Genomic DNA, 25229 nt, shown 5'->3' on the forward strand with positions numbered 1-25229 from the left:
TGCCCCTACTGGTGCGGACTCCCGTAGCGGAGCCCCAGCGTCATGCGGTGGATTTGGTAGAGGCCGGGGAGGATTTTTGTTCCTGTGAACTAGCCGTAGCCGTTGTTCTTTTCCTTCTACCTCTTCCTCTGGCGAGGAAAGAAGAGCCACGCCCCCTTCTGAACTTATGCGACCGAAAGGACTGCATCTGGTAATGAGGTGTTTTCATTTGCTGTGGGGGAACGCAAGGCAAAAAAATAAGAATTTACTTACCGATAATTCTATTTCTCGGAGTCCGTAGTGGATGCTGGGGTTCCTGAAAGGACCATGGGGAATAGCGGCTCCGCAGGAGACAGGGCACAAAAGTAAAGCTTTCCGATCAGGTGGTGTGCACTGGCTCCTCCCCCTATGACCCTCCTCCAAGCCAGTTAGGTACTGTGCCCGGACGAGCGTACACAATAAGGGAGGAATTTTGAATCCCGGGTAAGACTCATACCAGCCACACCAATCACACCGTACAACTTGTGATCTAAACCCAGTTAACAGTATGATAACAGCGGAGCCTCTGAAAAGATGGCTCACAACAATAATAACCCGATTTTTGTAACTATGTACAAGTATTGCAGATAATCCGCACTTGGGATGGGCGCCCAGCATCCACTACGGACTCCGAGAAATAGAATTATCGGTAAGTAAATTCTTATTTTCTCTATCGTCCTAGTGGATGCTGGGGTTCCTGAAAGGACCATGGGGATTATACCAAAGCTCCCAAACGGGCGGGAGAGTGCGGATGACTCTGCAGCACCGAATGAGAGAACTCCAGGTCCTCCTTAGCCAGGGTATCAAATTTGTAGGATTTTACAAACGTGTTTGCCCCTGACTAAATAGCCGCTCGGCAAAGTTGTAAAGCCGAGACCCCTCGGGCAGCCGCCCAAGATGAGCCCACCTTCCTTGTGGAATGGGCATTTACATATTTTGGCTGTGGCAGGCCTGCCACAGAATGTGCAAGCTGAATTGTATCACACATCCAACTAGCAATAGTCTGCTTAGAAGCAAGAGCACCCAGTTTGTTGGGTGCATACAGGATAACAGCAAGTCAGTTTTCCTGACTCCAGCCGTCCTGGAACCTATACTTTCAGGGCCCTGACAACATCCAGCAACTTGGAGTCCTCCAAGTCCCTAGTAGGTGCAAGGCACCACAATAAGCTGGTTCAGGTGAAACACTGACACCACCTTAGGGAGAGAACTGGGGACGAGTCCGCAGCTCTGCCCTGTCCGAATGGACAAACAAATATGGGCTTTTTTGAGAAAAAAAACCCACCAATTTGACACTCGCCTGGTCCAGGCCAGGGCCAAGAACATGGTCACTTTTCATGCGAGATGCTTCAAATCCACAGATTTGACTGGTTTTAAACCAATGTGATTTGAAGAATCCCAGAACTACGTTGAGATCCCACAGTGCCACTGGAGGCACAAAAGAGGGTTGTATATGCAATACTCCCTTGACAAAGTTCTGGACTTCAGGAACTGAAGCCAATTCTTTCTGGAAGAAAATTGACAGGGCCGAAATTTGAACCTTAATGGACCCCAATTTGAGGCCCATAGACACTCCTGTTTGCAGGAAATGCAGGAATCGACCGAGTTGAAATTTCTTTGTGGGGCCTTCCTGGCCTCACACCACGCAACATATTTTCGCCACATGTGGTGATAAGGTTGTGCGGTCACCTCCTTTCTGGCTTTGACCAGGGTAGGAATGACCTCTTCCGGAATGCCTTTTTCCCTTAGGATCCGGCGTTCCACCGCCATGCCAACAAACGCAGCTGCGGTAAGTCTTGGAACAGACATGGTACTTGCTGAAGCAAGTCCCTTCTTAGCGGCAGAGGCCATAAGACCTCTGTAAACATCTCTTGAAGTTCCGGGTACCAAGTCCTTCTTGGCCAATCCGGAGCCATGAGTATAGTTCTTACTCCTCTACGTCTTATAATTCTCAGCACCTTAGGTATGAGAAGCAGAGGAGGGAACACATACACCGACTGGTACACCCACGGTGTTACCAGAACGTCCACAGCTATTGCCTGAGGGTCTCTTGACCTGGCGCAATACCTGTCCCGTTTTTTGTTCAGACGGGACGCCATCATGTCCACCTTTGGTATTTCCCAACGGTTTACAATCATGTGGAAAAAACTTCCCGATGAAGTTTCCACTCTCCCGGGTGGAGGTCGTGCCTGCTGAGGAAGTCTGCTTCCCAGTTTCCATTCCCGGGATGAAACACTGCTGACAGTGCTATCACATGATTTTCCGCCCAGCGAAAAGTCCTTGCAGTTTTTGCCATTGCCCTCCTGCTTCTTGTGTCGCCCTGTCTGTTTACGTGGGCGACTGCCGTGATGTTTTTCCCACTGGATCAATACCGGCTGACCTTGAAGCAGAGGTCTTGCTAAGCTTAGAGCATTATAAATTTACCCTTAGCTCCAGTATATTTATGTGGAGAAAAGTCTCCAGACTTGATCACACTCCCTGGAAATTTTTTCCTTGTGTGACTGCTCCCCAGCCTCTCGGGCTGGGCTCCGTGGTCACCAGCATCCAATCCTGAATGCCGAATCTGCGGCCCTCTAGAAGATGAGCACTCTATAACCACCACAGGAGAGACACCCTTGTCCTTGGATATAGGGTTATCCGCTGATGCATCTGAAGATGCGATCCGGACCATTTGTCCAGCAGATCCCACTGAAAAGTTCTTGCGTGAAATCTGCCGAATGGAATTGCTTCGTAGGAAGCCACCATTTTCTACCAGGACCCTTGTGCAATGATGCACTGTTTTTAGGAGGTTCCTGACTAGCTCGGATAACTCCCTGGCTTTCTCTTTCGGGAGAAACACCTTTTTCTGGACTGTGTCCAGAATCATCCCTAGGCACAGCAGACGTGTCGTCGGGATCAGCTGCGATTTTGGAATATTTAGAATCCACCCGTGCTGTTGTAGCAGTATCCGAGATAGTGCTACTCCTACCTCCAACTGTTCCCTGGACTATGCCCTTATCAGGAGATCGTCCAAGTAAGGGATAATTAAGACGCCTTTTCTTCGAAGAAGAATCATCATTTCGGCCATTACCTTAGTAAAGACCCGGGGTGCCGTGGACAATCCAAACGGCAGCGTCTGAAACTGATAGTGACAGTTCTGCACCACGAACCTGAGGTACCCTTAGTGAGAAGGGCAAATTTGGGACATAGAGGTAAGCATCCCTGATGTCCCGGGACACTATATAGTCCCCTTCTTCCTGTTCGTTATCACTGCTCTGAGTGACTCCATCTTGATTTGAACCTTTGTAAGTGTTCAAAAACTTTTTAGATTTAGAATAAGTCTCACCTAGCCTTCTGGCTTCAGTACCACAATATAGTGTGGAATAATACCCCTTTTCTTGTAGTAGGAGGGGTAATTTAATTATCACCTGCTGGGAATACAGCTTGTGAATTTTTTCCCATACTGCCTCCTTGTCGGAGGGAGACCTTGGTAAAGCAGACTTCAGGAGCCTGCGAAGGGGAAACGTCTCGACATTCCAATCTGTACCCCTGGGATACTACTTGTAGGATCCAGGGGTCCTGTACGGTCTCAGCGCCATGCTGAGAACTTGTCAGAAGCGGTGGAACGCTTCTGTTCCTGGGAATGGGCTGCCTGCTGCAGTCTTCTTCCCTTTCCTCTATCCCTGGGCAGATATGATCTTATAGGGACGAAAGGACTGAGGCTGAAAAGACGGTGTCTTTTTCTGCAGAGATGTGACTTAGGGTAAAAACGGTGGATTTTCCAGCAGTTGCCGTGGCCACCAGGTCCGATGGACCGACCCCAAATAACTCCTCTTCCTTTATACGGCAATACACCTTTGTGCCGTTTGGAATCTGCATCACCTGACCACTGTCGTGTCCATAACATCTTCTGGCAGTTATGGACATCGCATTTACTCTTGATGCCAGAGTGCAAATATCCCTCTGTGCATCTCGCATATATAGAAATGCATCCTTTAAATGCTCTATAGTCAATAAAATACTGTCCCTGTCAAGGGTATCAATATTTTTAGTCAGGGAATCCGACCAAGCCACCCCAGCTCTGCACATCCAGGCTGAGGCGATCGCTGGTCGCAGTATAACACCAGTATGTGTGTATATACTTTTTATGATATTTTCCAGCCTCCTGTCAGCTGGTCCTTGAGGACGGCCCTATCTATAGACGGTACCGCCACTTGTTTTGATAAGCGTGTGAGCGCCTTATCCACCCTAAGGGGTGTTTCCCAACGCGCCCTAACTTCTGGCGGGAAAGGGTATACCGCCCATAATTTTCTATCGGGGGGAACCCACGCATCATCACACACTTTATTTAATTTATCTGATTCAGGAAAAACTATGGTAGTTTTTTCACATCCCACATAATACCCTCTTTTGTGGTACTTGTAGTATCAGAAATATGTAACACCTCCTTCATTGCCCTTAACGTGTGGCCCTAATAAGGAATACGTTTGTTTATTCACCGTCGACACTGGATTCAGTGTCCCTGTCTGTGTCTGTGTCGACCGACTAAAGTAAACGGGCGTTTTAAAACCCCTGACGGTGTTTTTGAGACGTCTGGACCGGTACTAATTGTTTGTCGGCCGTCTCATGTCGTCAACCGACCTTGCAGCGTGTTGACATTATCACGTAATTCCCTAAATAAGCCATCCATTCCGGTGTCGACTCCCTAGAGAGTGACATCACCATTTTAGGCAATTGCTCCGCCTCCTCACCAACATCGTCCTCCTACATGTCGACACACACGTACCGACACACAGCACACACACAGGGAATGCTCAGATAGAGGACAGGACCCACTAGCCCTTTGGAGAGACAGAGGGAGAGTTTGCCAGCACACACCAAAAACGCTATAATTATATAGGGACAACCTTATATAAGTGTTTTCCCTTATAGCATCTTTTTTATATATTTCTAACGCCAAATTAGTGCCCCCCCTCTCTGTTTTAACCCTGTTTCTGTAGTGCAGTGCAGGGGAGAGCCTGGGAGCCTTCCCTCCAGCCTTTCTGTGAGGGAAAATGGCGCTGTGTGCTGAGGAGATAGGCCCCGCCCCTTTTTCGGCGGCCTCGTCTCCCGCTCTTAACGGATTCTGGCAGGGGTTAAATATCTCCATATAGCCTCCGGAGGCTATATGTGAGGTATTTTTAGCCAAAATAGGTTTTCATTTGCCTCCCAGGGCGCCCCCCTCCCAGCGCCCTGCACCCTCAGTGACTGCCGTGTGAAGTGTGCTGAGAGGAAAATGGCGCACAGCTGCAGTGCTGTGCGCTACCTTTAGAAGACTGAGGAGTCTTCTGCCGCCGATTCTGGACCTCTTCTTATTTCAGCATCTGCAAGGGGGCCGGCGGCAAGGCTCCGGTGACCATCCAGGCTGTACCTGTGATCGTCCCTCTGGAGCTGATGTCCAGTAGCCAAGAAGCCAATCCATCCTGCACGCAGGTGAGTTCACTTCTTCTCCCCTAAGTCCCTCGTTGCAGTGATCCTGTTGCCAGCAGGACTCACTGTAAAATAAAAAACCTAAGCTAAACTTTTCTAAGCAGCTCTTTAGGAGAGCCACCTAGATTGCACCCTTCTCGGCCGGGCACAAAAATCTAACTGGCTTGGAGGAGGGTCATAGGGGGAGGAGCCAGTGCACACCACCTGATCGGAAAGCTTTACTTTTGTGCCCTGTCTCCTGCGGAGCCGCTATTCCCCATGGTCCTTTCAGGAACCCCAGCATCCACTAGGACGATAGAGAAAGAAGACTTACCCGCGGTAGCTGTGGAAACCAGGTCCGCGAGGCCATCCTAAAATAAAAGTTCACCTTTGTAAGGTAAAGCCTCGATATGCCTCTTTGAGTCAGCATCCCCTGTCCATTGACGGGTCCACAGGGACCTTCTAGCAGAAACTGCCATGGCATTAGCTCTTGAACACAAAAGCACAATATCTCTCGCAGCCTCTCTCATATATAACGCTACGTCCTTGATGTGACCTAAGGTCAACAAAATACTATCTTTGTCTAGGGTGTCAATGTCAGATGACAAGTTATCAGCCCAAGCTGCAATTGCGCTACCTACCCATGCTGACGCTACTGCAGGTCTGAGCAGGGCTCCCGTAGTCGCATTAATTGATTTCAAGGTAGATTCCTGCCTACGATCCGCAGGATCCTTTAGTGCCGCTGTATCCGGGGATGGTAGTGCTACCTTTTTGGACAAGCGCGTTAAGGCCTTGTCCACTGTGGGCGAGGATTCCCACCGTAACCTGTCCTTTGAGGTGAAAGGATACGCCATAATAATTCTCTTGGGAACCTGCAGTCTCCCAAGCTTATTCAAATAAAGCGTTCAGCTCATGAGATGGGGGAAAAGTTACATCAGCTTTCTTTTCTTTAAACATGCAGACCCTCGTGTCAGGGACAGAGGGGACCTCTGTGATATGCAAAACATCTTTTATTGCAATAATCATATATTGAATACATTTGGCGACTCTTGGGTGTAACCTCGCCTCATCATAGTCGACACTGGAGTCGGAATCTGTGTCGGTATCAGTGTCTGCTATCTGGGTAAAGGGATGTTTATGGGACCCTGACGGGTCCTGTGACACAGTAAAAGCCATGGGTTGATTCCCAGCATTGTCTTTGGACTCCTTTGTCCAATCTTTTATGTAATAGAGCCACATTAGCATTCAAAACATTCCACATGTCCACCCAATCAGGTGTCGGCTGTGCCGACGGAGACACCACCACCATCTGCTCTGCTTCCTCCTTTGACGAGCCTTCCGCTTCAGACATGTCGACACACACGTACTGACACCCCCACACACACTGGGATAACTGAAATATAGGGACTGACCTACAATAAGGCCCTTTGGAGAGACAGAGAGAGAGTATGCCAGCACACACCCAGTGCCACAATATACTGAAACAAAAAGTCACAGCCTAAATAGCTCTTTATAAATATACAATTCTGCACCAAATAATGTGGCCCCCCCCACCCCCTCGTTTTTGCCCCCTCTTACTGTGTTCAGCAGGGGAGAGTCCGGGAGCAGCTTCTCTGCAGCATGCTGTGGAGAAAATGGCGCTGGTTAGTGCTGGAGGATCAAGCCCCGCTCATTTATTTATACTGGCGGGGGTTTTATAATATACTGCTTCCGCAGTATCTAAGAATGCTGCCGGTTTCATTTGAGGTGATTATTGCTGCCCAGGGCGTCCCCCCCTGCGCCCTGCACCCATGCTGTGCCTTGTGTGTGTGTGGGAGCAACTGGTACCTCAGTGAAGATCTGAAGTCTTCTGCCACCTTTGAAGTCTTCTTGCTTCATATACTCACCCGGCTTCTATCTTCCGGCTCTGTGAGGACGGCGGCGCGGCTCTGGGACGAACAGCAAGGACGACACCAGTGTTCCGACCCTCTGGAGCTAATGGTGTCCAGTAGCCTAAGAAGCAGAGCCCATCAGTCCAGGAAAGTGGGTCTGCTTCTCTTTCCTCAGTCCCACGAAGCAGGGAGCCTGTTGCCAGCAGTGCTCCCTGAAAATAAAAAAACTAACAAAAGTCTTTTCAGAGAAACTCAGTAGAGCTCCCCTGCAGTGCATCCAGTCTCCTCTGGGCACAGGATCTAACTGAGGTCTGGAGGAGGGGCATAGAGGGAGAAGCCAGTGCACACCCATTCTAAAGTCTTACAGTACCCATGTCTCCTGCGGAGCCGTCTATACCCCATGGATTCTTACGGAGTCCCCAGCATCCTATAGGACGTAAGAGAAAACTGATTTGACTGAGTCAGTGGGCGGGATTATATGGTAAAGCCCTGATGCATCCTGGGAGGCCAGAAAGCTCGTGACCGTTTGGTGCCATTTCCGCTGTCGCTCCGGCATATCCCAAAGTCATCCTGTGGATAACCTGTGGACCCAGCCAGAGAAAGATCTTTTTTTGTGAACCCGAGGGGTCCCCTGTGGATGAAAAGGCAGAACTATTAAAAATCACATCTTCCACGGATTTTCTCCAGTTTTCTGCATGAGACTTAGACTTATCCAATCTCTTACTGATATGATTCACACGATCACGTAATTCTTTCACCCATTCAGGCTCGTACTGCGACGGCAGCGCCACCACATTACAACTCTGTGTCCATAAAATGGCTCCCTCAGGGGAAGAGCTCCCTGCCTCAGACATGCCACACACGTGCACAATCACACCAAAGACACTTATTGGGGATAGACCCACAGTAAAATCTGTCAGAAGGACACAGAACAGGATTTGCCAGCTCACAACTCAGCGCCAAGGAAAAATAGGATTTTAATACCTACCGGTAAATCCTTTTCTCCTAGTCCGTAGAGGATGCTGGGGACTCCAAAAGGACCATGGGGTATAGACGGGATCCGCAGGAGACATGGGCACACTATAAGACTTTGACTGGGTGTGAACTGGCTCCTCCCTCTATGCCCCTCCCCCAGACCTCAGTTATAGGAACTGTGCCCAGGGGAGACAGACATTTCGAGGTAAAGGATTTTTGTTAAACTAAGGGTGAGAAACATACCACCACAAACACACCGCACAACTGGAACAGCAGGAATACCAGATAACAGTATGAACTAAAAAAGAACAGCAACAAGCTAAACATAGGTGATACACACCCATCGTGTAACCGAAAACAACAATACAACTGCAAGTAACAGTACGCACTGGGATGGGCGCCCAGCATCCTCTACGGACTAGGAGAAAAGGATTTACCGGTAGGTATTAAAATCCTATTTTCTCTTACGTCCTAGAGGATGCTGGGGACTCCAAAAGGACCATGGGGTCTATACCAAAGCTCCAGACCGGGCGGGAGAGTGCGGACGACTCTGCAGCACCGATTGAGCAAACATGAGGTCCTCCTCAGCCAGGGTAACAAACTTGTAGAACTTAGCAAAAGTGTTTGAACCCGACCATGAAGCTGCTCGGCAAAGTTGAAGCGCCGAGACCCCTCGTGCAGCCGCCCAAGATGAGCCCACCTTCCTGGTAGAATGGGCTTTTACGGACTTCGGCAACGGCAAACCAGCCGAAGAATGAGCGTGCTGAATCGTATTACAAATCCAGCGTGCAATAGTCTGCTTGGAAGCAGGATTTCCAATCTTGTTGGAAGCATATAGGACAAACAGAGCCTCCGTTTTCCTAACAGGAGCTGTTCTGGCGACATAAATTTATAAAGCTCTTACGACATCAAGAGATTTCGGGACTGCCACGGGTACCACAATAGGTTGATTTATGTGAAAAGAAGAAACCAGCTTCGGCAGAAATTGTTGATGAGTCCTCAATTCCTCTCTATCCACATGAAAAATCAAATATGGGCTCTTGTGAGACAAAGCCGCCAATTCTGACACTCGTCTGGCAGACGCCAAGGCCAAAAGCATGACCACTTTCCAAATGAGAAACTTTAACTCAACCTTTCGCAAAGGTTCAAACCAGTGAGACATAAGAAACTGTAACATCACTTCAAGATCCCACGGTGCCACGGGTGGCACAAACAAGAGAATGGATATGCAGCACTCCCTTCACGAAAGTCTGAACCTCAGGAAGGGCGACCAGTTCTTTTTGGACTTTTATGTAACCCAATTTGAGGCCTGCATCCACGACCACCTGCAAAAAATGGAGGAAACGACCCAAGTGAAACTCCACCGCAGGAGCTGTTTTGGTTTCACACCACGACACATTTTCTCCAAATCCGGTGATAATGTTTCGCCGTGACCTCCTTTCAAGCCTCAAGGAGAGTGGGGATGACTTCCCCGGGAATACCCTTACGAGCTAGGATTTGGCGTTCAACCTCCACGCCGTCAAACGCAGCCGCGTTAAGTCCGGAAACACGCATGGCCCCTGCAGTAACAGGTCCTCTCTGAGAGGAAGCGGCCAAGGATCTTCTATGAGCAACTCCTGAAGATCCGGATACCAGGCCCTCCGTGGCCAATCTGGAACGACGAGTATTGCCTGAACCCTTGTTCGTCTTATGATCCTCAACACTCTAGGAATGAGAGGAAGTGGGGGGGGAACACATACACCGACCGAAACACCCACGGAGTTACCAGGGCGTCCACCGCACTGGCTTGGGCGTCCCTTGACCTGGAACAATACTTCGGAAGCTTCATGTTGAGGCGAGACGTCATCATGTCTATTCCCCAACGCCTTGTCACTTCTGCGAATACCTCTTGATGAAGGGCCCACTCTCCTGGATGGAGATCGTGTCTGCTGAGGAAGTCCGCTTCCCAGTTGTCCACGCCCGGAAGGAAGACTGCTGACAGAGCGCTCACGTGCTGTTCCGCCCAGCGGAGAACTCGTGTCCTCCGCCATTGCCGCCCTGCCCCTTGTACCGCCCTGGCGGTTTACATACGCCACCGCTGTTATGTTGTCGGACTGGATCAGGACAGGTAGACCTTGAAGAAGGTTCTTTGCTTGTAGAAGGCCGTTGTAAATGGCTCTAAACTCCAGAACATTTATGTGGAGACAAGATTCCTGGCTTGACCATTTTTCCTGGAAACTTCTTGCTTATGTGACTGCACCCCAGCCTCGGAGACTTGCATCTGTGGTCAGCAGGACCCAATCCCGGATTCCGAACCTGCGTCCCTCTAGAAGGTGAGAACTTTGCAGCCACCACAGGAGAGAAATTCTGGTCCTGGAAGATGGACTTATTTTCCAGTGCATGTGCAGGTGAGACCCGGACCATTTGTACAGCAGATCCCACTGAAAAACCCGGGCATGAAACCTGCCAAACGGAATGGCTTCGTAAGCCGGAACCATCTTCCCTAGCACTAGAGTGCATTGATGAATCGACACACTTGCCGGTTTCAGAATCTCCCTGACCATGGTCTGTATTTCCAGAGCTTTTTCCGCCGGAAGAAACACTCTGTAGTTCCGTGTCTAGGATCATGCCCAAGAAGGGCAGCGGAGTTGTCGGAATCAACTGAGACTTTGGCAAATTTAGAATCCAACCATGATGTTGCAGAACAGTCAGGGAGAGTTCCACATTTCTAAGCAACTGCTCTTTTGATCTCGCCTTTATCAGGAGATTGTCCAAGTACGGGATAATTGTGACACCCTGCTTGCCGAGAAGTACCATCATTTCCGCCATCACCTTGGTGAAGACCCTCGGGGGCCGTGGAAAGCCCAAACGGCAACGTCTGAAATTGGAAATGACAATCCTGCACCGCAAATCTCAGGAAGGCCTGATGCGGAGGATATATCGGGACGTGTAAGTAGACATCTTTTATGTCGACTGACGCCATAAAATCCCCCCCTTCTAGGCTGGAGATCACAGCGCGAAGAGATTCCATCTTGAACTTGAAAGTCTTCAAGTACGGATTGAGCGATTTTAGGTTTAGAATCGGTCTGACCGAGCCGTCCGGCTTTGGCACGACAAAGAGGCTCGAATAGAACCCTTCCCCCCGTTGGGACGGGGGAACCGGGACAATGACCCTCTGTTGACACAACTTTTGTATCGCAGCATTTACTACTTCTCTTTCTGGAAGAAACTGGCAAGGCTGATTTGAAAAAGCGGCGGGGGGGGGGGGGGCATCTCCTGAAACTCCAGCTTGTACCCCTGGGACACTATGTCTAAGACCCAAGGATCCAGGCCCGATTGGAACCAGACCTGACTGAAGATTTGGAGACGGCCCCCCACCGGCACGGACTCCCGCAGTGGAGCCCCAGCGTCATGCGGTAGATTTGGTGGAGGCGGGGGAGGACTTTTGGTCCTGGGTGCCAGACACAGCAGGCGACCTTTTTGCCCTTCCTCTACCCTTTGAAGGGAGCAAGGACTAGCCCTTTCCTTTTTTGAATTTATTAGGCCGAAAGGACTGAATCTGATAATGGGGTGCTTTTTTCTGTTGTGTGGGAACATAAGGAAGAAAAGATGACTTACCCGCAGTAGCGGTAGACAACAGGTCAGCAAGGCAGTAACCGAACAAGACACTACCTTTAAAAGGGAGAGCTTCCATAGCTTTCTTGGGAGTCGGCATCAGCATTCCATTGATGAATCCACAGCGCCCTCCTGGCCGAGACCGCCATGACATTGGCCCTTGATCCCAAGAGGCCAATATCCCTCGCCGTATCCTTTAGGTAATCTGCAGCGTCCCTGATATAACCAAGAGTCAAAAGAATGTTATCCTTATCAAGGGTACCCATGTCAGCTGCTAAATTATCAGCCCACTTAGCAATAGCACTACTAACCCACGCCGACGCCACAGCAGGCTTGAGGAGTGCACCAGTAGTAACGAAAATGGCCTTCAATATCGTCTCCTGCTTGCGATCCGCCTGATCCTTGAGGGCAGCCGTGTCAGGAGACGGAAGCGCCACCTTTTTGGACAGTCGGGATAGAGCCTTGTCCACATTGGGAGACGACTCCCATTTCTCCCTGTCGTCAGAGGGGAAAGGACATGCCATAAAAATTCTCTTGGGAATCTGCCACCTTTTGTCAGGCGACTCCCAAGCCTTCTCACAAAGAGCGTTCAGTTCATGAGATGGGGGAACTTCACCTCAGGCTTTTTCCCTTTAAATAAACAAACCCTTGTTTCTAGGACAGGAGGTTCCTCATAAATATGTAAAACATTTTCAATAGCCACAATCATGTACTGAATACTCTTTACCAACTTCGGATGTAAAGTGGCCTCATTGAAGTCGACACTGGAATCAGAGTCTGTGTCGGTATCTGTATCTGCCATCTGGATAAATGAACGTTTTTGTGACCCTGAGGGGGTCTGTACCTGAGACAAAGCGTCCTCCATGGATTTTCTCCATGTTTGTGTCTGAGAATCAGATTTATCTAGCCTCTTAGACAAGAATGCCACGTTTGCATTCAATGTACTCAACATATTAACCCAATCAGCAGTCGGCTGTGCCGACAGAGTCATTCCCAAATCTTTCTCCGCGCCCCCAGTAACTTAATCCGGGGAGGAACACTCAGCCTCAGACATGTCGACACGCAGTACCGACACACCCACACCGGCCAAAAGGGGACAGACCCACAGGGAAGCCTGCAGAGAGAACACAGAGGGAGTATGCCAGCTCACACCCCAGCGCCCATATACTACTAAATAAATAATATATGATGGCTGCGCTGTAATACATATACATATATAGCACCAAATTGCCTGTGCGTGTCCCCCCCCCCCCCCCCCGTTTTGCTCCCTTGTACTTGTAAGGAGAGTGGAGGTCCGGGCCAGCGTCTCTGCAGCAGCTGTGAAGAGATAAAATAGCGCTGGTAAGCTGTGCGGCTAAGCCCCGCCCCTTCCCGGCGTGATGTAGTCTCGCTCAAATTTGAATTTATTTATACTGGCGGGGGGTATCGTATACAGTGCCCGGGCACTGAATATGCATCTCTTGCCAGTCAAAAGACCCTCAGTAACTTGCTGCCCAGGGCGCTCCCCCTCAGCGCCCTGCACCCTGTGAGTGCCGTTGGTGTGTGTGTGGGAGCATGGAGTGCAGTGCGACCGCTGCGCTGTACCTCCGTTACTGAAGTCTTCTGCCGTCACTGAAGTCCTCTGTTCTTCTAATACACACCCGGCTTCTTTCTTCTGGCTTCTGTGAGGGGGGGGTGACGGTGCGGCTCCGGGAACAAGCAGCTAAGCGCACCAAGTGATCGAACCCTCTGGAGCTAATGGTGTTCAGTAGCCTAAGAAGCAGAGCCCTTAACTCAGAAGAAGTAGGTCTGACTTCTCTCCCCTCAGTCCCACGAAGCAGGGAGCCTGTAGTCAGCAGGTCTCCCTGAAAATAAAAAAGCCTAACAAAGTCTTTCCAGTGAAACTCAGTAGAGCTCCCCTAGTGTGTGTCCAGTATCTCCTGGGCACAGAATCTAACTGAGGTCTGGGGGAGGGGCATAGAGGGAGGAGCCAGTTCACACCCAGTCAAAGTCTTATAGTGTGCCCAAGTCTCCTGCGGATACCGTCTATACCCCATGGTCCTTTTGGAGTCCCCAGCATCCTCTAGGACGTAAGAGAAAAAACCCTTTGTCATGTACCTTGTACACAGAGACCTTAAGTGCTTATATAATGCCATTACACTGTACCCCCCCCCCCCCCCCCCCGTTCTTTTGCACCCTGATACTTGATTCAGAAGTGGAGAGGAGGATCAGCTGTTCTTCCCCTGCAGCAGGCAGGAGAAAATGGCGCTGAACAGTGTGCTGGCTGCCTGAGGAAGAAGCTCCGCCCCCTGTAACGGCGCGCCTCCCCTAAGAGCTAATTTCTAATCTTTATACTGGCGGCGGTGTAGGACTGTGCCACAACATCATATGCTACCTTTTGCCAGTGAGAGTAGGTTTCATGCTGCCCTGTCAGCAGAAGCAGAGCCATGAAACTATTTAGGAAGTTGGTTCCTACTTCTTCCCCCTAAGTCCCACGAAGCAGGGAGAATGTTGCCAGCAGTCTCCCTGTAAAATAAAAAAACTAACTAAAGTCTTTTAGTAGACCTCAGTAGAGCTCCACTAGAGTGCGACCAGTCTGCCTAAGCACATTTTCTAAACTGAGGTCTGGAGGAGGGGCATAGAGGGAGGAGCTAGTTCACACTGATAAAGTCTTAAAGTGCCCATGGCTCCTGCGGAACCGTCTATACCCCATGGTACTAAAGTGTACCCCAGCATCCTCTAGGACGTATGAGAAATAAGTAGTTTCAACGGCTATTTCATGCAATTGCAATTTTGAAAATTAGAAGTTAATTTTTTTATTTATTTTTTAAATAGTGGTGTGCTTGTTTTCAGGTAATACCCCTCTACCTCCTGTGGACCCATGCTGGAAGCATGCAAGCACACCCTCCCTCACTAACCAAAAGCAATAGTGTACCTTGTACTTTACCAAGAGCAAAAGAAGAGAGTGTCAGGAGAGCAGGGTAGTGACAAAAAAAATTAAACACATGCAGAGTATTACCTGCATATTGAGAGGCTTCAATGCATCAAGTGGTATGCCAGACTGAATTTGTTTCTTCATTTCCTGGTACTTCTCTTCTACTTCAGCGAGAGCCGCCATGAGATTGAAGCGAACCCCAGTTGGGGGCTGATCAGTAGGTGCTCTGTGCAGGCTAAGGAAAGGCTCCGTCTCCATGCTCTGCTGTTGCGTTTTCCAGCAGAGCTGTAAACACAACCAGCGCTGCACATCCAAAAGCAGGATTTCAGCCTTTACTGCTCTGGCTTCACTAGAAGCCGATGGCAAGCCATCACTAACCCTGGGCAATGCAAATAAAATACGTTAAAGAGGTCAAACTTAAATACTCCATTTTCAATTAATTAACGAGGTCACACAAACACAAAAATACAGGTAGTGCACAGGAAATAGAATATACAAGTTGCTTACAGTGGGGATTGAAAGTTTGGGCACCCCAGGCAAAAAATCATTTTAATGTGCAAAAAGAAGCCAAGGAAAGATGTAAAAATCTTCAAAAGGCATCAAATTACAGATTAGACATTCTTATAACATGTCAAAAAAAGTTTGATTTTATTTCCATCATTTACACTTTCAAAAGAACAGAAAACAAAAAATGGCATCTGCAAAAGTTTGGGCACCCTGCAGAGTTAATACCTTGTACTGCCCCCTTTGGACAGCTGAGACCTGGCAGTGTCATGGATTGTTCTCAATCATCGCCTGGAAAGACCAGGTGATGTCAATCTCAAAGGTTTTAGAAGCCCAGACTCATCTGACCTTGCTCCACCAATCAGCACCATGGGTTCCTTTAAGCAATTGCGTAGAACACTGAAACTGAGAATAGTTGACGCTCACAAAGCAGGAGAAGGCTATAAGAAGATAGCAAAGCGTTATCAGAAGCCCATATCCTATGTTCGGAATGTAATGAAGAAATGGCAGTCATCAGGAACAGTGGAAGTTAAAGCAAGATCTGGAAGACCAAGAAAAATATCAGACAGAACAGCTCGCAGGATTGTGAGAAAAGCAAGTCAAAATCCACGTTTGACTGCACGATTCCTCCAGGAAGATCTGGCAGACACTGGAGTTGTGGTACACTATTCCACTATAGAGAGATACTTGTACAAATATGGTCTTCATGGAAGAGTCATCAGAAGTAAACCTCTTCTACGTCCTCACCACAAAAATCAGCGTTTGAAGTTTGCAAATGAACATATAGACAGGCCTGATGGATGATTTTGGAATAAAGTTCTGTGGACCGATGAGGTTAAAATCGAACTTTTTGGCCGCAATGAGCAAAGGTACGTTTGGAGAAGGAAGGGCACAGAATTTAATGAAAAGAACCTCTGTCCAACTGTTAAGCATGGGGTGGATCAATCATGCTTTGGGGTTGTATTGCAGCCAGTGGCACAGGGAACATTTCACGAGTAGAAGGAAAAATGGATTCAATAAGATTCCAGCAAATTTTGGACGCTAACTTGATGCCATCTGTGAAAAAGCTGAAGTTAAAGAGAGGCTGGCTTCTACAAATGGATAATGATCCTAAACACACCTCAAAATCCACGGTGGATTACATCAAGAGGCGTAAACTTAAGGTTTTGCCATGGCCTTCACAATCTTCTGACCTCAACATAATTGAAAATCTATGGATAGACCTTAAAAGAGCAGTGCGTCACAGACAGCCCAGGAATCTCAAAGAACTGGAAGACTTTTGTAAGGAAGAATGGGCGAAGATACCTCAAACAAGAATTGAAAGACTCTTGGCTAGCTACAAAAAAAGTTTACAAGCTGTGATACTTGCCAAAGGGGGCAGTACAAGGTATTAACTCTGCAGGGTGCCCAAACTGTTGCAGACGCCATTTTTTGTTTTCTGTTCTTTTGAAAGTGTAAATGATGGAAATAAAATCAAACTTTTTTTTGACATGTTATAAGAATGTCTAATCTGTAATTTGATGCCTTTTGGAGATTTTTCAATCTTTCCTTGGCTTCTTTTTGCACATTAAAATGAATTTTTTGCCTGGGGTGCCCAAACTTTCAATCCCCACTGTATATCCCTTTCAAACTAGCAAAAAGTTAATGGGGTTATTGCACGTGCACGCGCATCAACCCGGGGTTTTGCTTAGTCTGAAAGGGTTCCAAAGCAATATCTCGGCATTTCATCCCAGGTCGTGACCTGGGTTGAAGCCGGAATCTACCCAGGATGCGGTGCAGTGTGAACGGTAAGCCAGGTCAAGGCGACCCAGGACCCGTTCTCTGCATAAGAGGAGGCGGCACTTTGAGAGGATCATCTCCAAGCGCTGCCTCCTGTAGCGTCGACGGTGATGTCACCAACCCAGCAATATGTCGGGTCGGGCTGCAAGTCTGAAAGGGCTCTCAAGACAGGTCTGAAAAGGGGTTTTAATAGTGTGTTGAGCCTCCATACACTTCCACAACTGCTTGCCTGAAGTTTACAGGCATCCGGAACTGTGCAGGAGGGGTGTAGAACATGGGTCTTCAACGTGCGGCCCTCCAGCTGCTGTGTAACTACACATCCCAGCATGACCTGCCTCAGTTTTAGCATACCTTAATAGCAAAACTGTGACAGGGCATGCTGGGCTGTGTAGTTTCACAGCAGCTGGAGGGCCACAGGTTGAAGACCCATGATGTAGAACAGGCATGTCGTGGCTCTCCAGCTGTTGTGAAACTACAAGTCTCAGCATGCTTTACCAGCTGCTTGGTGGAAGGTATGCTGGCAAAGCATGCTGGGACTTGTAGTGTCACAACAGCTGGAGGGCCACGAGTTTGACATGCCTGATGTAGAACAATGTCTCCCCAAGATACTCAACACACATCTTGGGGTAGTGTTGCAAAAAGAATGCCAAAATGCTCAACTGGGATCAGATCTGATGACTAAAAAAGCAAAGCCCTTTAAATGACATCTGTTTCTATGTCCATTATATATATATATATATATATATATATATATATATATATATATATATATATATATATATATATATAGAAAATATTTAGGTTAGGCCTCGAAGGATAAACCTTGCATGCAGTATGGATCGTTGTACTGCAAGACGTCCACCGCAGTGGACATGTGATTTCAACTGTGACGATATAAATTGAGTGTTTGAGCAAAACATCCACTATATTATGCCCTAGATGTTACTTTCCTTGAATTTTTTTTCCACCTGCTCTGCTATCTTTGAGTAAAAATATTTTACAGAAATCCCTGAAGTTCTCGGTACTGGTGACATTTCCTCAGCCATTTTATTTTAATCTTTTTGTTTTAGTAGGAATTAAAAGCTTCCAGGTGGCATACCTTCTATGTTTGGTAGAGGTCCAAAAAGATTACACCATGTACTAGTGATGACACCATGTACTAGTGATGTCAAAAGAGTTTCTACAAGAGATAAGGACTTACAAACAGCTGTCCACTGGGAATACATACGAAATGCTGGCGGTCGGGATGCCAGCAGTCACATGACAGACAGCGGCATCCCAGCTGTGAAGATACCAACATCGGAGGGGATAAGTATTTCTACCCCCCCCCCCCTCTAACCTAACTCGCACGGGATGGTGGCTATGGCTAACCCCCGCAGGGGTGTGGGCTACGGCTAACCCTTGCATGGTAGCTACAAGAGCTAAACCCCCACCCCTAGTGCATAAACCTCCCCCTAATGGGTCCTAACACCAATACACACACACGGCATCCCGGCGGTGATCAGGCGCCAGTCTCCTGAGCAGTGTCAGGAATCCGGCGTCAGTCACATGACCGCCGGAACCCTGACAGGAGGGATGGTCCACTGTACCGGCCGCTGTAAATGAAAGCGTTAACCACTGCCTTTTAAGAAAAGAAATAAACAAAAACCGACACATACCCCTTGCAATCCTCCATCTTTTTGCTGGCTCCATTTCCTGCCTGTTCTGTGTCCTGGCAAGTAGCACAAAATTAAATGTTAAGTGAAATATTCTGAATTAACACCATAAACAGAGGTATTTTAGAATTTTGGGATCATACCTCATTCCAGTTTCACTGTGTTTTAGTTACTTTGTGTACACTAATATCACACTTTTTTTTTATTTTATTTTTTTACAGCATAGAAATAAAATTACTTTAAGTGCATTATACAAGTTTTCAAGCAATTTAACAAAACATGCATACTATAAGCACATAGCACAGTGGTTAGACTTGCTAATCCAACCAGGGTAATATACATGTACCGTATGTGTTTGTAAGTATTCCCATATTTGGTTGAGTTTCCTCCAGGTGCTTACTTCCTACCACTTTCTAAAAAGGAAGTTTAGACTAAAGGTGATTACACACAGTGCAATGTATTTATGCGATTTTGACTATATAGTCAAAATCGCAAGAAAAATTAGCACATATCGCACCTTGTGTACAAAGCTTGTGATACTGTTGCGCGGGACCGTGGGATATCGCAAGAAAAGAAAAAAAAGACTGTGCAGGCAAGTCAATCTTGACTACCTAATACAAAACGAGTTTTATGGTAAGAACTTACCTTTGTTAAAACTCTTTCTGCGAGGTACACTGGGGTACACTGAGCTCCACAAGGAAAGACATAGGGGTGTAGAATAGGATCTTGATCCGAGGCACCAACAGGCTGAAAAGCTTTGACTGTTCCCAGAATGCATAGCGCCGCCTCCTCTATAACCCCGCCTCCCTGCACAGGAGCTCAGTTTTTAGTTAACTAGCCCAATACAGTAGCAGGGAAAGAGACGACAACGGTAAGTAGCCACATACACCACACTCTCACGACAGGAGAAGTGTCAGCGGTTAAAGCCATACCAACCCAAAGAAGCTAAGTATGTCGGGGTGGGCACCTTGTGGAGCCCAGTGTACCTCGCAGAAAGAGATTTAACAAAGGTAAGTTCTTACCATAAAACTCGTTTTCTGCTGCGGGGTACACTGGGCTCCACAAGGAAAGACATAGGGGATGTCCTAAAGCAGTTCCTTATGGGAGGGGACGCACTGTAGCGGGCACAAGAACCCGGCATCCAAAGTAAGCATCCTGGGAAGCAGTGTATCGAAGGCATAGAACCTTATGAACGTGTTCACTGAAGACCACGTAGCCGCCTTGCACAATTGTTCAAGGGTCGCACCACGGCGGGCCGCCCAAGAAGGTCCAACAGACTGAGTAGAATGGGCCGTAATGTGAGCAGGAGCTGATAGGCCAGCCCTCACATAAGCATGTGCAATCACCATTCTAATCCATCTGGCCAAAGTTTGCTTGTGAGCAGGCCAGCCTCGTTTGTGAAATCCAAACAGTACAAAGAGAGAATCAGATTTCCTAATAGGAGCAGTTCTCTTCACATAGATACGGAGAGCCCGCAACCACATCTAAAGACTGCTCTTTGGGAGACAGATCAGGAGAAACAAGTGCCGGAACCACGATCTCCTGGTTAAGGTGGAACGAAGAAACCACCTTAGGTAAATATCCGGGATGAGACCTAAGAACCGCCCGGTCACGGTGAAATATCAGATATGGGGAACTACAAGACAAGGCACCCAAATCCGACACTCTTCTAGCTGAAGCAATAGCCAGCAGAAACACCACCTTAAGGGAAAGCCACTTAAGATCAGCTGAACCAAGAGGTTCAAACGGAGACTCTTGTAACGCCTCCAAAACCACCGACAAGTCCCAAGGAGCCACAGGCGGGACATAAGGAGGTTGGATACGCAACACACTCTGAGTAAAGGTATGCACATCAGGTAAGGTCGCAATCTTTTTCTGAAACCACACCGACAAGGCAGATATTTGAACCTTGAGGGAGGCCAGACGCAGGCCTAAGTCCATACCCTGCTGAAGAAAGGCCAACAACTTGGCTGTACTAAACTTGGAAGCGTCATAATCATTAGATGCACACCAAACAAAGTAAGAATGCCAGACCCTATAGTAAATCCGAGCAGAAGCCGGTTTCCGTGCCCGCAACATAGTTTGAATGACCGCCTCAGAAAACCCTTTAGCCCTCAAGACGGAAGCTTCAAGAGCCACGCCGTCAAAGACAGCCGGGCTAGGTCCTGGTAGACACAGGGGCCCTGAACGAGGAGGTCTGGGTGTTGTGGAAGTAGAATTGGACTCTCTGACGATAGGCCATGCAGGTCTGAGAACCAGTGCCGTCTGGGCCACGCTGGAGCTATGAGAAGCAGAATTCCTCTTTCTTGCTTGAATTTCCGAATTACCCTGGGCAGAAGTGACACCGGAGGGAACACGTATGGCAGCCAAAACCTCCACGGCACCGCCAGTGCATCCACGAATGCTGCTTGAGGATCCCTTGTCCTTGCTCCGAAGACCGGAACCTTGTAATTGTGTCGAGACGCCATCAGATCTACGTCTGGAAGGCCCCACTTTTCCACTAGGAGTTGAAACACTTCTGGATGGAGACCCCACTCACTGGCATGTACGTCCTGACGACTGAGAAAGTCCGCTTCCCAATTCAGGACTCCCGGAATGAATATTGCCAATATGGCCGGTAGATGGCGTTCCGCCCAATGTAGAATCCGTGAGACTTCCTTCATTGCCAAACGGCTTCGAGTGCGACCTTGATGATTTATGTAAGCCACTGTGGTGGCGTTGTCCTTCTGTACTTGAACAGGATGGTTCTGAATTAAATGATGAGCCAGGGTCAACGCATTGAAGACCGCCCGCAATTCCAGAATGTTGATCGAGAGGAGGGATTCCTCCTTGGTCCACCGACCCTGAAGGGAGTGTTGCTCCAGCACCGCGCCCCAACCTCTTAGACTGGCATCTGTCGTCAACAGGACCCAGTTGGATATCCAGAAAGGACGTCTCCTGCACAATTGTCGGTCCTGGAGCCACCAGAGCAGCGACAGATGGACCTCCGGAGTCAATGAGATCATGTGAGACCTGATCCGGTGAGGCAGGCCGTCCCACTTGGCTAGAATCAGCCTCTGGAGGGGACGAGAATGGAACTGAGCATACTCCACCATGTCGAATGCTGACACCATGAGGCCCAGCACCTGCATCGCCGAATGTATCGACACTTGCGGACGAGAAAGGAAGCAACGAATCCTGTCCTGAAGCTTCAGGACTTTCTCCTGAGACAAGAACAACCTCTGGTTGTGAGTGTCCAATAGCGCTCCCAGGTGCACCATGCTCTGAGCAGGGTCCAGGGAGGATTTCTTCCAGTTGATGAGCCACCCGTGGGCTTGTAGAAACCAGACAGTCATATCTAGATGACGTAGGAGAATTTCTGGGGAATTTGCCAGGTTTAACAAGTAGTTCAGATACGGCAGTATTCTGACCCTTTGACGGCGGAGTACCACCGTCATCACCGCCACAACTTTGGTGAAGACTCGCGGAGCCGTAGTTAAACCAAAAGGTAACGCCCGAAACTGGTAATGGAGATTGCCAATCGCAAACCTCAGGTATTGCTGATGTGACGCTGCTATAGGAATATGCAGGTAAGCATCCTGTATGTCCAGGGAGACCATGTAGCCCCCAGGTTCCAAGGCCAGAACTATAGCGCAAAGGGTTTCCATACGGAACTTGGAAACATTCACAAACCTGTTCAATGCCTTGAGGTTGAGAATGGGCCGGGAGGACCCATTCGGTTTCGGGACTAGAAACAGCGGAGAATAGTACCCCCGGCCCCTCTCCGCAAGAGGCACCTGTACTACGACTCCTGTATCCAGGAGGGTCTGTACCACCGAATGTAGAGTGTTTGCCTTTGTCTGGTACAACGGGACGTCTGTTAGGCAAAATCGATAAGGGGGGGTCGGCTTCTGAAGGCTATGGCGTAACCTCGAGTGACGACTTCCCGTACCCATGCATCTGAAGTGGTCATCAACCATTCCTGGGTATACCCTAGAAGCCGGCCCCCCACCCTGGGATCCCCCACGGGGAGGCCCGCCCCGTCATGCGGCAGGCTTATCGGTCTTGGAAGCTGGCTGACGGGCTGCCCAGGCTTTTTTGGGCTTTGGCTTACCAGGTTTGGAAGTGCGGGTCTGCTTGTTGTACGCCTGACCTTTTGCTTTACCTGAAGGACGAAAGGGGCGAAAGGAAGTACCTTTAGCCTTCAACACAGAAGGAGCGATACTTGGCACACAGGCAGTTTTGGCAGTAGCCAAGTCAGCCACAATCTTATTTAAGTCCTCCCCAAACAGAATATCTCCCTTGAAAGGGAGTACCTCCAGGGTTTTTCTAGAGTCCAGATCCACAGACCAGGATCTCAGCCACAGAATCCGGCGAGCCAGGACTGATGTAGTAGAGGCCTTGGCTGCTAGGATACCGGCATCAGAAGCCGCCTCTTTAATATATCGAGAAGCCGTGACAATATATGACAAGCATTGTCTAGCATGGTCAGAAGAGATTTCAGCTTCTAACTCCAAAGCCCATGCTTCAATGGCCTCTGCAACCCACGTAGCTGCAATAATGGGCCTTTGTGCAGCACCCGTGAGGGTGTAAATCGCTTTCAGACAACCCTCGACACGTTTATCCGTAGGTTTTTTTAGAGACGTGATGGTAGCGACAGGTAGAGCTGAGGAAACCACCATCCTAGCCACATGCGAGTCTATTGGAGGAGGCGTTTCCCAATTTTTAGAGAGCTCTGGCGCGAGGGGATAGCGAGCCAGCATCTTCTTTTGAGGCACAAACTTCGTACCCGGACTTTGCCAGGGTTCCTGACGTATATCCACTGGGTGGTCAGAGTGAGATAAAATAAGATTTTAAACCTACCGGTAAATCTTTTTCTCGTAGTCCGTAGAGGATGCTGGGGACTCCGTAAGGACCATGGGGTATATAGACGGGCTCCGCAGGAGACATGGGCACTATAAAGAACTTTTAGCATGGGTGTGCACTGGCTCCTCCCTCTATGCCCCTCCTCCAGACCTCAGTTAAAGAACTGTGCCCAGAGGAGATGGACAATACGAGGAAAGGATTTTGTTAATCTAAGGGCTAGATTCATACCAGCCCACACCAATCATACCATATAACCTGGAATACACATAACCAGTTAACAGTATGAACCAATAACAGCATCAGTCAGAGACCGATTCCAAACTGTAACATAACCCTCATGTAAGCAAAAACTATATACAAGTCTTGCAGATCCAGTCTGCACTGGGACGGGCGCCCAGCATCCTCTACGGACTACAAGAAAAAGATTTACCAGTAGGTTTAAAATCTTATTTTCTCTTACGTCCTAGAGGATGCTGGGGACTCCGTAAGGACCATGGGGTTTATACCAAAGCTCCAGATTGGGTGGGAGAGTGCGGATGACTCTGTAGCACAGACTGAGCAAAAGCGAGGTCCTCGTCAGCCAGGGTATCAAACTTGTAGAATTTAGCAAAAGTGTTTGAACCCGACCAAGTAGCTGCTCGGCACAACTGTAATGCCGAGACGCCTCGGGCAGCCGCCCAAGAAGAGCCCACCTTCCTAGTGGAATGGGCCTTCACCGAATTTGGTAACGGCAAACCAGCCGTAGAATAAGCCTGCTGAATGGTGTTACAGATCCAGCGAGCATGAGTCTGCTTCGAAGCAGGTGCGCCAATCTTGTTGGCTGCATACAGGACAAACAGAGCCTCTGTTTTCCTAACCCTAGCCGTTCTGGCTACATAAATTTTCAAGGCCCTGACCACATCCAAGAACTGGGAGTCCTCCAAGTCACTTGTAGCCAAAGGCACCACGATAGGTTGGTTCATATGAAATGAAGACACCACCTTAGGCAGAAATTGAGGACGAGTCCTCAGTTCCGCTCTATCCACATGAAAAACCAAAGAGGGGCTCTTGTAAGACAAGGCCGCCAATTCTGACACTCGCCTTGCAGATGCCAAGGACAATAACATGACCACCTTCCAGGCGAGAAATTTTAATTCAACCGTTTGAAGGGGCTCAAACTGGTGAGATTTAAGGAACCGTAACACCACGTTAAGGTCCCAGGGTGCCACTGGGGGCACAAAAGGAGGCTGGATGTGCAGCACTCGTTTCACAAAAGTCTGGACTTCTGGCAAAGAAGCCAATTCCTTCTGAAAGAATATAGATAGGTCCGAAATCTGTACTTTAACAGAGCCTAACTTTAGGCCCATATCCACTCCTGTCTGTAGGAAGTGGAGGAAACTGCCCAGATGGAAATCTTCCGTATGAGCATTCTTGGTTTCACACCAAGAGACATATTTCCGCCAGATACGGTGATAATGTTTCGCCGTCACCTCCTTCCTAGCCTTCATCAGAGTAGGTATGACCTCCTCCGGAATACCTTTCTCGGCTAGGATTCGGCGTTCAACCTCCATGCCGTCAAACGCAACCGCGGTAAGCCTTGGAATACGCAGGGCCCCTGCTGCAACAGGTCCTCCCTGAGAGGAAGGGGCCAAGGATCTTCTGTGAGCATTT

The 25229-nt window shown here is 48.6% G+C and overlaps 1 protein-coding gene across 4 annotated transcripts in view; it reads right to left on the reverse strand.

Annotated features, from left to right (window-relative positions):
- RBM44 (RNA binding motif protein 44) overlaps positions 1-25229 on the reverse strand; it is a 457239-nt gene that overhangs the window by 144324 nt on the left and 287686 nt on the right. For all 4 annotated transcript variants that reach the window (XM_063933176.1, XM_063933175.1, XM_063933177.1 and 1 more), the window contains 2 exons: positions 18738-18790; positions 14881-15175 (listed from right to left, as the gene is read on the reverse strand). In XM_063933176.1, the coding sequence (XP_063789246.1) occupies positions 14881-15175; positions 18738-18790 (348 nt within the window). The remainder of the gene's footprint in view (positions 1-14880; positions 15176-18737; positions 18791-25229) is intronic.

This window comes from Pseudophryne corroboree, chromosome 7 (genome assembly GCF_028390025.1).
Source record: "Pseudophryne corroboree isolate aPseCor3 chromosome 7, aPseCor3.hap2, whole genome shotgun sequence".
Taxonomy (NCBI): domain Eukaryota; kingdom Metazoa; phylum Chordata; class Amphibia; order Anura; family Myobatrachidae; genus Pseudophryne; species Pseudophryne corroboree.